The sequence below is a fragment of the Pollicipes pollicipes genome, unplaced genomic scaffold (genome assembly GCF_011947565.3).
Source record: "Pollicipes pollicipes isolate AB1234 unplaced genomic scaffold, Ppol_2.1 Scaffold_4881;HRSCAF=5763_pilon_pilon_pilon, whole genome shotgun sequence".
NCBI classification, from domain to species: domain Eukaryota; kingdom Metazoa; phylum Arthropoda; class Thecostraca; order Pollicipedomorpha; family Pollicipedidae; genus Pollicipes; species Pollicipes pollicipes.
Window position 1 is genome coordinate 41,021,369 of NW_023596576.1, and position 14,226 is coordinate 41,035,594.

The 14,226-nt window shown below is 56.5% G+C and overlaps 1 protein-coding gene across 1 annotated transcript in view; it reads right to left on the reverse strand.

Annotated features, from left to right (window-relative positions):
• Window positions 1-1,127: 1,127 nt before the first annotated feature.
• Window positions 1,128-14,226, reverse strand: part of LOC119100843 (solute carrier organic anion transporter family member 74D) — a 30,571-nt gene continuing 17,472 nt past the window's right edge. Inside the window, exons 4-13 of the mRNA XM_037224006.1 lie at window positions 11,870-11,997; window positions 11,165-11,189; window positions 10,250-10,414; window positions 9,395-9,520; window positions 6,707-6,767; window positions 5,481-5,637; window positions 5,091-5,173; window positions 4,167-4,306; window positions 3,006-3,134; window positions 1,128-1,609 (exon numbers count right to left, since the gene is read on the reverse strand). Of these exons, the coding sequence (XP_037079901.1) occupies window positions 1,431-1,609; window positions 3,006-3,134; window positions 4,167-4,306; window positions 5,091-5,173; window positions 5,481-5,637; window positions 6,707-6,767; window positions 9,395-9,520; window positions 10,250-10,414; window positions 11,165-11,189; window positions 11,870-11,997 (1,193 nt within the window). The 3' untranslated portion in view covers window positions 1,128-1,430. The remainder of the gene's footprint in view (window positions 1,610-3,005; window positions 3,135-4,166; window positions 4,307-5,090; window positions 5,174-5,480; window positions 5,638-6,706; window positions 6,768-9,394; window positions 9,521-10,249; window positions 10,415-11,164; window positions 11,190-11,869; window positions 11,998-14,226) is intronic.

Here is a 14,226-nt window from a genome sequence, read left to right on the forward strand (position 1 = left end):
CGCGGTCTAGGCTAAAGTTGGACGGCACAGTTGCGGGGCGGAGGGGGCAACGACCTCTCGACCAAGGGCGGAGGGGGCAACGACCTCTCGATCAACCCCGCTCAAACTATCGGAAGCCGCGAGACATTTAAAGTAATGTAGCCGAGTTCCTATAACGTTTCCGAATCGAACAAGACGGGTACGGTAGACGACGAAGAATTAAAACATCTAAACAACGTTAAACAGTCGCAGCTTAGCAGGTAAACAGATCATAAAAGAGACCGATAATACAACAAATACCGCGACGGCGTGCGCACATGACAACGATACACTGGTGAGCCGAACCATGGAAGCCAACGCGCACACGAAATTTGACGCTTTCGGCGTTTCAAGTATACAATGACACAGATGGTAAATGCACGCGCAGCGCGTACCGGCTGCAATGGATATATCAAAATCGCTCTGTCGACCCTTGAGCCGGGGTCGAGGCGGTGGACAGAGCCACTCATACCGGGTCAGGTCAGGTCGGTCCAGGGAACATGACCAGGCACTCCGCACCACTGCCCGACGTTTCTCCCCTGAGGACGTACATCATGACCGGCTTCGAGCCGCCCACAACCCACAAACGGTTTGGGGCACAAACCGGACTGACACGTGTCACTGGCTTGGGCGCGGACCGGACTGAGCCACGTCACAGACATGGAAAGTGGACCTGGCTGACTCGAGTCACTAGCTTGGGCGCAGTCCGGACGGACCAGAGTCACTAGCCTAGACACAGATCGGACTGGCCTGAGTCGCTGGCCCGAACAGACCGGACTGGCACGAGTCACTGGCCCGAACAGACCAGACTGGCACGAGTCGCTAGCCCGAACAGAGACCGGACTGGCTCGAGTCACTGGTCTGAACAGAGACCGGACTGGCCCGAGTCACTGATCTGAACACTCCCGGACCCAGCCTCTGGGCCCGCGGGGGACCGGTGGGGCCCCGCCCCGGTGGAGCCGGGACTCCAACGTGGACAACCCGTCCGCGCGCGGCCACTGCCGCTCGCCGGCTTTCCCGGAACTACGCACGCCGCCAGCTCCGGAGTTTCACGTGTCGCACGGCCAGGTACGGGTTCACACGGCCTCACGGCGCGTCTGGTGGCATACGTTGGTCTATCGGTGAGTCAAGACGGCCGCGCGTAAGACGGACTAACCGCAGCGGGGCGGTACGGCTACGTACGCGACTTCGGCGACGGGTACAGCCTCCGGCACAGCCGCGGCGGACCGTGTACCCGGCCCGCCATCAGATGCAGCGGGCGCAGCCCCGCCCGCCCTGCCGTGGCGCCGGGGTGCAGTCTCTGACACAGCTGCCCCGTTCAGGCGACGCTGTCCTGCCGGTGACCACTTCCGCGCGGGGACCCACTGTCGGCAGGTCTCGGCGACCCGTGGCGTACGGTCTCTGACACCCCGTCAGGGGCCGTGCTTGAGGGGCACGGCCTCGGGTTGGCCCGCGACCTCGCCCGGGGAGCGGGTGTGGGCCGGCGACTTCTGGTGCAGGTCGGCCGGCGACGACGCGTTGATTTTGCCGGCCTTGTACCAGACGACGCAGTCGACCAGAAATGCCGCGAACATAACCGCTGAAGTGATGCCTGCGGGGACAGGGTGGGTGGTTAGCAGGGAGGGACCAAACCGCTTCCTAGGAGACTGGCCGCGCAGGCCATTGCCTAGGTTATCGGCTACATGCCAACGCCGTTAGGGGTCGACAAAGGACATGGTTGTTTCTTGAAGCTTATTTGAACCCCTCACTAGGCGAGTGCGCAACAGCAAACGCCTCCCGGAAATGGTTCCCAAACGCCAATTTCGGACTTTTTCGGACTTTTTATGGCATTCTTGTCACGCGTCACCAGGGGTATAATGCTAGAGATCTAGTGTTATTGAGGCGCAGGGCGTCAAGAAGTATTCAGGAATGACCCTTTTGTGCTATACTAACGGGACGCTCTGGATCAGTCGATGGCTTAACATAAACGTGCGGACAATGAATGTCAACAAAAGTGTTGCAACAGCCTGATACACGAATGAGTCGCCAGCGCGTTACTCCGGTCGCCGTATGGGCTGGTGGTCGCCGTATGGGCTCGCCAGTAATACATGCGTCTGTCAAGAATCAACAGGTGCGACAATAGTGAAGGCAAGGAGAACATAGCAAGGTTCAAGACGTTCTCGAGCATGAAAATAGATGGTCTGGCTATTTGCGCCCATGTGTCGAAACATATGAATTTAAATACAAATATGGTACCTGTTTATGTAGCTCCATAATTTCGGGGCAAAATTCAGTGCAACACTTTGTCGCACTTGCATTCCATAGAGGCACATCATTTTACGAACATCACAACAAAAGGAAGCACAGCATGTCAGCGCTTTTCACATGAATACTTTTCATCTTTGCGTTAACTTACAGAACCACTATATCAGGTTTCCCTGAAAGGTATCACTATATTTAAACGGAAAAGCAAGGCAGCAAAGCACAAATCGCTTGAATCGCGGGTGCTCTCTTGCATCCGGCATACAGAACAAGGCGCAACACAGATCATTTCTGCCGCGTGCATGGGAAACCAGCAGAGTGAATGTGCTCTGTTGTGGCACCTGTGTACAACTCGTCAAAATCCCGTGATGCAGTTAGGCTATGCAAGTGAAAGCGTGCATGCAAGCACCCATCCCTGGCCTAACACGATAACGACCAGACGTGCGGTATGTCGGCAGTGACGTCACAACATCGGGCTAAGGAATTAGGCCGGCCCGAGTGAACACATGCCCACAGCGTAACAACTTACACGCACGCGCGGTTCCGGATGTTTATGTGGTGGTGAGCAATGCGGATGTCAACAGAACATGTTCATGTTTGCGTACGTACCTGACCACAAGCATTCGTCAGCAGTCGCGGCGTGTGCGAATGCGTGCGCGAGCTGCGTGCGTGCTGAGCGCGTGCGTGTTAGACCGCGCTGCGCGCGAATGTGCGTGTCCACCCCGCCGTCAGTGAGACGCACGTACCGAAAAACAGCAGACGGAACCGTTCGGTGTCGTAGAGCCGACAGGCGCCCTGCTGGTCGCAGTTGGTCTGCCAGAGCAGGCAGGCTGAGTCCACCACGGCGCCGTAAATGATGGGACACGGCACGTTACCTGCAACACCGACAGACGCGGCGTCCCACTCACGGCACGGTGCGCTCACGCCTCGTCGCGCGCGCACGCCGCACTGGTGCACATTGCACTGCGCACGTCGGGAACGGCGCTGGGGACGCGCCGAAGCGCGGAGGACAGCCTCTGCGTGACGGTACAGCGAGACATCACGCTATCCACACACGTCATATCTGCAATACCTGATGACAAGCCCGATCCACCCTGTGCAGCGTCCCATGCCGTCGGAGAGCGCTATCGTTAGCCCTCGATTACAGTAACGCTAATGATCTCAGCGAGTGCAAACATTGATAGAGCATCACTGATCATGGGATGAATACAAGCGAAAATTGGTATCAACCAAGTGCAATTACTCTTAATAATTTCATTACAATCATTCATCTGCATTCACCAAGTAAAATCGGAATGGAAAAAATTGTAGCAGTAATTTATTGCAACCGATTGAAATGATATCAGTTGCAGGAGGCCAGGGCGATCACCAAGCGTTGTTCATTACGTTAAAACGTCATGGCATGAGGCTGTTGGTTGGGACAGTTTTCAAATACTTCATAATTTTCTTTTCAGAACGGTTGATTTTTAGATCACAGCCGCAAAATAAGCGTACTTCGTGACACGCTATTATGTGTAAGGTAAGCCGGTAGTAACATATCGCCAATACCTGTCCTTCACGTTAGAAAAATGCGTAATGCGTGCGAACCCCATACATTTGGTGACTGTGATCTGAAGTGAATACCAGAGTGATGACTAACTCCTGAAAGACCGGTTTCTTCACAGAATGTCCATAAATCACTCATGTTGAGCTTACATATTTCCTCCATTGGCGTGGGAGCCCTGCTTCCATTTTGTTTACTGATTTCCGTCGGATGGCCACCACCCTACGTTCACCGAGTGCACGCGCCGAGGCAAGTATAACACCTAAGTCACGTGTCCGGGGGCGCGGGACTTTTATTATCGACGAGACACCAGCAGCAGCACCTCCCCCCATCCATCCCCCAACCCCAACCCCTCTGCACTCACCGAACAGGCCGATGGCGACGGCTATGAACCCGAGCGCCAGGGCCTTCTCGTGCGGGTCGACGCAGCGCAGCGTCACGAGGATGGCGCCCACCTCCGACGTCGAGTGAATCAGCACGAACACACAAAAGATCGGGATGAACCTGGAAGCAGACGGTGGGCGTCAGTGACACGAACTTGGACTGCAGCCCGACCAGACGGCCGGTGTCAGTGACACGAGCCTGGACGACAACGCGACCAGACGGCCGGCGTCAGTGACACGAACTTGAACGACAACGCGACCAGGCGGCCGGTGTCAGTGACACGAGCCTGGACGACAACGCAACCAGACGGCCGGCGTCAGTGACACGAACTTGGACGGCAGCACGACCAGACGGCGGGTGTCAGTGGCATGAGCTTGGAAGGCGGCACAAACAGACAGCCGGCGCCAGTGACACCAGCTTGGTCGGCAGCACGACCAGACGGCCGGCGTCAGTGGCATGAGCTTCGACGACAGCACGACCGGACGGCCGGCTTCAGTGACACGAGATTGGACGGCGGCACAAACAGACGGCCGGCGTCAGTGACACGAACTTGGACGGCAGCGTGACCAGAAGGCCGGCACCCACAGCCGTGGTGCGGCATCGTGGCGCCCTCTACTGAGTGAACGGCACTAAATGCCGAACGCATTCTCCCCACATGTGTCTTGGGTGAGCGTTGGGCGTGGTAAGCTGGTGCGCATTACCCAGAGCTGTGGTGTAACTGAACTGGGTTAGCATAGAAAAATGTCCTTCCGGGGCAAGGGTTCCGGCTGCGTGTGCTAGAAGCTGATCATATCAGCCAAGAATGTCAGCACCACTTCAGCAGATAATGCTGAAGGCTGATGATATCAACTTAGAACCCCAGCGACACCTCGGCGGATAATCCGCCAAACCAGGTCATACGTACCAGAAGAAGTTATCACAGTCGAGGGGGCAGTAGCCAATGGTGGCCCCCGTGTTGACCTCGTCTATGCAGCTACAGTTCTGATACTGTAACACCCAGGAGCGTCGTGTCAGACAAAAGCTACAGTGGCAAAACCGGCAAACAACCGCACCACCTAGTGCCGAATGGTATGAAAATATCCGATCACGAAGAACAGGCAAACTGACGTTTTCTTCTTGCTATATCAAGCATATAAATGCATCGGGTAAAACACTTCAGTGTTTACTCATGCTAGCCAAATCATGCCCGTGAGCCTTGTCCATCCAGTAACTACGGTTGCCCTGATTTCAGGCAGCAACAAGACCGCCCGCCGCCAGCCGCCAGCTCCCTCCGGAGCGGGGGGCCAGCGCGCACCGTTTGCTGGGCGCCAGGCCCGGCCGCCGTCTCCGTGCAGCCGGCCAGACACGGCGACAGGTAGGTGAAGCCGTCAGCGCCACACACTGGCGCGTACTCGTCCGACGGGCAGGCGCAGTGGGACGAGCACGTAGTGTTGACCATGGCCGCGCCGTACCTGCCGGCGGCCGGCTGGGGGTCAGCGCCGTACCCCAGACGGTCGCAGGTGGGGGGACGCGGCACTGACTGGACAGACGGACAAGCGGGGCGACACTGGCCGGGTGGCAGCAGACGGCGGGGAGGGGGACTGACTGGACAAACAGACAGATGGATGGGGAACACTAACCGTGACCGAATGGCGCTGACCGAAAGAGCAGACAGATGGCGGCACTGGCCGAACGTTGGTAGACAGGGGGAGACGCTGACGGAGCCGCTGGGAGGACACACGTGCAGACAGAAGGCGCACATTGCATGTGCATATATCGACCTGTTTCAATATCTCTAAGATAGCAGTGAGCCCAATCGACTGAAGCTTATGACACGGCGAAATCGATGACCTGTACGCCAAGTTGTCAGCTGGCCCCACACCGGCCCACACCCCCACCCCAGCGGCTCTCCGCCTCGCGCCAGTTTGGGCGGGCCTGGGTCCTCAGAGGTCACACCCGTGCAGCCCCCCCCCCTCTCCCGGGAGTCGGCCGCTGCCAGGTCTTCACGGTGCGGCGATGGCCAAACGGCGCCGTGGAGAGCAAGCTGAGCGTGGGCGGCAGGGGAGAGGGGAGGGGGCCGGCGAGCCGCCAGGTGGCGCCGGTCACACCGAGAGGCCTCGACCGGGTGATGACGCATAAAATGAGCAAGAGACCAACTCGGTAGCGAGGCATAAATTGGCTCGTCCGCTTCGACTTGCGGCATCATGACGTGTTTTTATCTCACAAATAATGTAATCCTTTTAGCAGAAGGGAAAATATTGTACTTCTTTCGCGACCTAGCCAGGGAAACTAGAAGAGAACGTGTTTAGCTTGACATTCTACTTCGCTGTCAATTTTTTGCCCGGCTCCTGCTCACCTGTCAGCGATCCTGTGGTCCAAGCCTTGAGATGTGAAACGATCCCGGAGATCACGTGCCCGTCAAAACGACGAGGCATATTTACAGCATACTGTACAGTTAAATAGAATGCAGCTCGCATTTATTAAGAACATTATCGCCAAATGCGGCGAAAGCAGCACCATCGGTACACACGCAACACGTACCCCTGTTGGAGGCCAACGAAGTCATCCTGGTGGCATCCCACGAACATCAGGATTGCCATGCCTGAAACCAACGTATCATGTAGGCATATTCCCAGTATTTGGAATCATCATTGGCGTAATTGTACACAAGGTACAAGGTCTCACCAACATGACATGCTCACGTTGGTAATCAAACATACCCCGCTTCACATTCTGGAGAGGCTGGCAGCGTTTTATGCATGCCTTTTTGCAAGTCAGGAACAAAAGGTGAAGAGAAGTTGTCCTGAATTAAATATTAAAGTACTAACAACGTCGATAAGCATTCAGCCAAACACGAAAAAGCAGTCACCGGCCCCGCCTTAAAAGCCGTAGATAGTCAATTTCTGGGTACAACGACAAATAGCAACTCATTGTTCAAAAGCCTGACATGTAAGCCTTGAGACTACATTGATCGCTATTATGCAATCAGGTAAGTGTAAGCCGACGCAGTCCACCCATCATCTTTGTCCGTCGGCTGCAAAGCGTGTTTCGTGCGAATTTGTCACAAAAAGTGCTTAGAAATATTTGCCCTTGGATTGTACGAGTCCCGACTCGTGACCCAGTTATCTCAGATCATTCATGGACGAGTGCAGTGCGTCGCCCCGCCCCGCTACGAGCTGGAATCCGCGAAAGTTTCCTGCAACGGGAACCGAACGCCAGATCTCGCGATACGCTCGTAGATGCGATCTGCGGGTGGCGCGCTGCGACTGGGACGAGGTCGCCGGCCGAGGGGGCCGCTAGGGGGCCGCTAGGGGCCGCTAGGGGGCTGCTAGGGGGCTGCTAGGGGGCCGCTAGGGGGCCGTTCGAACTTGAAGTGGGAGGAAATTCTGAACTGGCAGCCCCGCCGGGCGTGACCGTCACACTTCCTGGCGGATGACGTCATGCTTCATTAATAATGAAAATAATAAAAATACCCGCGTGTATCCTAAGGAGGGGTGGGGTGACAGAGGACAGCAGGTGATTGCCCGCAGAGGGAATGGCAGACCCGGCTGCCTGTCAGCCAGGTACCACATGGTGGCCAAATGATGCAGTCACCGGGCACCACATTGTGACCAGATCACATCGTGACCAGATGACGCAGTCGCCGGGCACCACATTGTGACCAGATGGTCCAGTCGCCGAGCACAACCGCCGGCTGCCAGCAGAGGCTAACTGCTCTTCAGCTGGTGAAACGTTGAGCAGGCAAGATGCGTTGTTGGATAGATTCAGCCACCTGAGGCTTGTCGGCGCTGTCAAGATCATTTCTGAACAGCAGAATGTCTTATTCGTTTTGGCCGGTAAAGAAGTCGCTATATATATATATATATATATATATATATATATATATATATATATATATATATATATATATATATATATGAGCGTTGTTTTAACCAACACGAAGAGTTCACATCGGAGTCGTAGAAAAAGGAGCAAAGAAGTAAAGGGGCATATTCAAGAAGGATGCCCCGGAATACTCCCAGGTATCTCTCTTGAATGGATACCTAGTATACCCTCCCCATATCCAAGTTATATGCATACACAGGCATGTATGTGCGTTTATATGTAATAATACGCACGTGGCAAGTAAGATTTCAGCCAGGTGAAAAGGGAACCAGAGATAATGCCACATTGGTCTCACACTTCAAAAAAAAAATTTTGTACCAAATGTTACAAGAATACTTTGAGCTACCTATAAATGCTATCTTGGTTATCAAGGACGGCAACATCACGAGGGCTTCGATGACAGCAAGCAGACAATTGATACAAATCTTGTTTGTAATTTGAGGCGTTTCCATGCATTGGCCAAACGCCATTGCTCTAAAACACTGAACTGTCAACAAAACCACCTTCCCCATTTGATTACCGCACGGCGTTACACATTCTGCTGGGACGACGAGGTTAGCAGACCCAGGCCGGGCCCGTTCTCGACGACCCAGCGTCGCCGCGGGGCGAAACCGCACAGTCAGGTGCAGATCAGGAGGAACAATGGCACCAGCGCCAGGGTCGGTCGATGCGGGCGCCCAGTCGAGCGTGCCCATGCGTACAACGTGGACCCGTCCGTTTGAGGGCGCTTCGAGGACTGGTGTCGCGCCTCGCAGCCGCAGACGGTGCCGGCGCCGAGCCAGCCGCATGGTGCAGACGTACGGATCGTCCGCCAACCCTCAAGCGATCCTAACAATGTGCGACCCCCTGGGTACGTCGGCAACAGGCCCGAAAGCAGCCAGTGTCAGCCACTGAAAAGTCGGCACCGAATGCAACGCATTGTGTGGCTTGAAACCAGACACATGGGCCTTCAAACTAGACAGCCGCGTTATCTCGTCACTGTGACCGATATCCGTTCAAGACATGCGCGTTTTTCGCAAAACTTAAGCAATGTGATTCGTGAGCTCAAGTGATAGCACTAAATCAGTGACCACTGCCAGTTAGACCCTAATGTCGCACGGGCTTCCCGATTCTAATAACTCATTCATTTCAATGGGCATCCAAATTTCTCCTGTCCCATTGGCATGGGTTTGGCGCCACCTATACGTGAATGTAATTGACGCATCTCGTATCTGTTTTCACCTCGCTCGGCCACGCCACACGACTCGAATTACTGGTCCGTGGGTTGCAGGCCACAGACAGTTCGCCGTGAACTCGTGAGTCGTGAGTGGTGAGTCGTGACTGACGCTTGTGACGGAGTCTTACCGGCCGAGTAGAGCAGCGCCGAGATGGCGATCCAGCCGGTGATGAAGCGCGCCGACGGCTGGTACCGCCGGATGTAGAAGCCGCTGCCCAGGATGCCCAGGAACATCACCAGGATGCCGCCCAGGCCTGCGCCGCCGAACGGCAAGGTCAGGCGGGAGGTGTGGTGGACAGCGCAGGCCCACCAGCGCACCACGCACGCTTGTGCTGGGCGTCGGGAGCGAACGCCAGCTCCAACATACACGCGACCATCGCCAGTCACCTCTCCTGTCGCGCAGACCGGGACCGCGGCGGAGAGGAAGACGCGGCCGGCTAGAGCACGTGCCTCACACGTGCCTCACACGCGCCTCACACGTGTGACTTGAGTTACATCCAACGTATGCAACGTGTCATGTCATTAGCGTCAGAGCTTCCGGGGGCTGGGTGATGGGAGCGTAGATTACATGACGGAGCTATTTCAAGCCTTCCTTCAACAGGCAGCCAGCCAGCGATCCACACAGCAAAGACGCGGGCGTTGCTGACGGTTAAACGTCGGAAGCGACCTATTCTCGCAGCGGCGTACGACGCTCCTAGCCATGTGCTGCAGACCTTGCGAGAGCATGCGCATCTTACTCACATCTAAACACACACACACGAGTAAAGGCCCACACACTCCCTGCACTCCCCTCCCCCTCTTCCCTCCCTTGCCCCAATTTCCCAGGTCGGCAAGCGCCCAGCCTCCTTCTCAAGTGCCCCTCCCACTCGGCGCTTGCTGTACTCGAGCAGTCGGAGGTGCCCGGCCAAGACTCAGATGCCTGGGGCGCCGTCTCTGTCCGGAGGTCGAGGCCTCCGTCCAGACTCGGGAACATTTCCGCCCACCTGCCATGATGTTGGCAGCGTTGGCCGTCAGCCGGAACTGCGTCTCCAAATACTTGGGCAGGAAGGTGTAGAGGCCGGCGATGGGCAGCACGTGCAGCACGTTGGAGGCCGTGCGGAACATGAGCACGTCGTTCTGTAGCAGGTGCTTGACGGCTCTCGGGAACTCTGCCGGGCCCACACATCCGTCACGGGAGAACGACAGAGCCGGGCGACGCTGCCGCCGCCGACGGGGGACGACGGAGGCCCCATGATTGCGACAGGGCACAAGAGCAGCCGTAGCAGCCGTGAGATGACACGATCTGCCTGAATCTCGATGCGAGAGTATCTGACGGGGGCTTCAGGATGCATAATCTTGAGCCCTTCGTTGTGCATAAAAGTCAGGAGCGGAATAGACTGACATCGGTGCTTCATCGAGACAAAACCTGATTTGGGCATGACCTGACTTAAAGCACTCTAATATGCCACAACTTGATTGAGATCTAACATCACAAAATAATTGTTTGATCCTTGCATGCCCCCTGCGAGCTCATTTCAAATCCATCAGAACATACAGACATACATTCCTTCCCATTAACTAGACCTATATGCTCCTCTACCCTCATGGGTTGATTGCCAGTCGGCTGGGGTTGCAGTCGGGTGTGCTCACCTCTGAGCCCAGGGTTGCACGAGCGGACGTGCTCACCTCCGAGGCTGGGGTTGCAAGCGGGTATCCCCATTTCTGGGGCCAGGCTAAGGACGTGCTCACTTCTGAGGCTGAGGTTGCGGGCAGGTGTGCTCACTTCTGAGCCTAGGGTTGCGGACGGGTGTGCTCACCTCTGAGGCTGGAGTTACGAGCGGGTGTGCTCACCTCTGAGGCTGGAGTTACGAGCGGGTGTGATCACCTCTGAGGCTGGAGTTACGAGCGGGTGTGCTCACCTCTGAGGCTGGGGTTGCGGGCGGGTGTGCTCACTTCTGAGCCTAGGGTTGCGGACAGGTGTGCTCACCTCTGAGGCTGGAGTTACGAGCGGGTGTGATCACCTCTGAGGCTGGGGTTGCGGGCGGGTGTGATCACCTCTGAGGCTGGGGTTGCGGACGGGTGTGCTCACCTCTGAGGCTGGGGTTGCGGGCGGGTGTGATCACCTCTGAGGCTGGGGTTGCGGACGGGTGTGATCACCTCTGAGGCTGGGGTTGCGGACGGGTGTGCTCACCTCTGAGGCTGGGGTTGCGGGCGGGTGTGATCACCTCTGAGGCTGGGGTTGCGGACGGGTGTGCTCACCTCTGAGGCTAGGGTTACGGACGACTGTGCTCACCTCTGAGGCTGCGGTTACGAGTGAGTGTACTCATCTCTGAGCCTGGAGTTATGAGCGGGTGTGATCACCTCTGAGGCTAGGGTTACGGACGACTGTGCTCATCTCTGAGGCTGCAGTTACGAGTGAGTGTACTCATCTCTGAGCCTGGAGTTATGAGCGGGTGTGATCACCTCTGAGGCTAGGGTTACGGACGACTGTGCTCATCTCTGAGGCTGCAGTTACGAGTGAGTGTACTCATCTCTGAGACTGGAGTTACGAGCGGGTGTGCTCACCTCTGAGGCTGGGGTTACGGGCGGTTGTGCTCACCTCTGAGGCTGGGGTTGCGGGCGGGCGCGGCGTGCGCCGGGCTGACCGGGCTGGCTGGCCGGTCGGCCGACGGGCCGGGCCGTGGCAGGCGCCGCGGGAACCCGAACATGATGATGGCGTTCAGTGCCAGCATGCCAGAAATTATGAACATGCCTGCCGGACAGACGTACATCAGACGGCGGGCCGCAGGTCAACGACAGGGTCCATGTCGCACTGCAATAATCGAGCAGACTTTGCACTTTGGATCCCTTCAAAGGCGGACCGTAATTCTCCCTGCATCTTGATATCTGTCAATAACTACTCAGCGCAATACATGAATCGCATTAAGTGACACAACGCTTTCAGGCCCTCAATTTTCGACAGCCGTTACACGATTTACAACTGCAGCGCTGGCTACCGCAGCGCAAATAGCTGAGGTATCAGAGCGTAAAGACGAAGTATAGATTGAGACGTTTTGTAAGGTAAGGAACAAGCTTCTAAGATGGAGACGGCCGTCACGTGCACCGCAATAAAATGAAAGAACCGGCTCTCCACGTCTCAGGGTCAGACCGCAGACAAACATGTCCGTGCAGATGACCACGGTGGGACCGCAGCCGCCGCCAACGCGGAGCGGCGGTGTCCGACCCGCTCTCGCGTCTCGGGGTCCGGCTCCGGCAGCGGTGACTGAGCCGGCCTCCGGGCGGCGGGGAGGGAGCGCCGCCGCCAGACACCACGCCCTCCTGGCCACGTGCTGCCGCGGCGGGGCCCCGGGGCGCTCTCAGGCCTCGGTGGCCCCCACCGTCGGCGTAAGGGGACGCCGCGGGCCTGTTCGGGCCGCGGCCGTCCGGCCCCCGCGCGACGGCCGCTAGCTAGCGCTGACTGCGCGCTGATACGGCACCGAACGTCGACCTGGCACGGGCGCGGCCGACCACACAGGGTGTTCCGTTGCGTCCGGGTGGCCGTGTTCGGTCAAGGACGCCCTTCGCGAGATGGATGCGCAATAGCGTGCTCGAGTTTGGTGGAATAGTACCGAAGATGCTGAATAAAGGTCGAGATACCGCGCACCACGCTGAGTGTTTACAGTTGGTGGTCTGCGCTCGCTACACGCAAATGCACTCGGGTAATGAGGACATAATTTGAAGAATGCCAGCTTCTCATGCTTATCGATGTTTAGAGACGGGTTCGAACCTCCGTAAATTGGGCATGGGAGTAAACAGCAATGGGCACGTTTCCGAGCAGACGCCCTACGACCATGACTTACACTGTAGTCCCTTTTTTGCAGGAGTCCGATGATGAATAACGGGAATAAAATGCGACACGCAACCTCGTGAGTCCGAATTAGTACCGGGGAACGATATCCAACACCCTTGCCTTTGCTCACCGCTTGGGTACGGCTGATAGCGTCGAGCGTCTGCAGTCCCGTCACCTAAGCCATAGTTATACGGGTCGAGTAATGATCCAGGGTCCCGTGAATGGACAAACAGCGAGGCAGGCGGACAGACTCGCATGACATGGCAATGGAAGTGTGCGCACGAGCTATTACAGGGAGATCGCGTCCAGTTAACGCGCGCGAAAAGAAGTGCAGATGTAAGAGTAAGTGCTGGGATGGGACGGTGATACACCAGCGAGACCTGGCGCTTCGGTCTCGTGCGAGTCTCGCCGCACGACACCGGCGACAGCGAGCGTGAAATGTGAAATGAGCGTCGTAATGAAAATGTGGTATGCTGTAAGTGTGAAATAAGGTAGGTCATACGTGGAGACAAACGTGAATAACAGCGCTGCAGACTAGCTGTCCAAATGACGGACTTACAAGACATGACGGTTGCAAGGTGGCCTACCACAATGATCTTTATGTGAATCGCGGTGTCTTTTTATCGCGCGTGTGACGGCCGGAAAAAAAGAAATACGGCCTTCGCGGCCCGCCACGTTATGCCTCGCACGTGACCGAGTAGTATCTGAACGGCACGTGCCCCGTGCACCGCAGGAGTGTTGCGATGCATGGTTACGTGTGAGATGTTCGGAAGTGGCATGACGCACTTCCCGAGCAGCTCAAGTAACGGTACGTATACGAAATGGCTTGCAAACCAGGTCGGGACTGAGCATGGATGGAGAACACGGAATGGCAGGTGTAGCAGCGCCTCGCTAGCTTCGATTGAAATCGATCCAATTCTCACAGTTCGCCATTAAAAGACGCCCATTTTGGCAGCTCGACCACCCGAACTTTTCCAAGAAATCTTTACGTGGGGAGCTGAGTAGGCTCAAGGATAATTTGGTATTATTTTCCGCGCAACGACATCAGCAATTTTGGAGGAACGGCCACGAGTACAAACTCTCCAACAGTTGGGCGACTGAGCCCCACTAGCCAGCCCAACGTTGCTGTGTCCTCGTGCTGCCGTCGCGCCG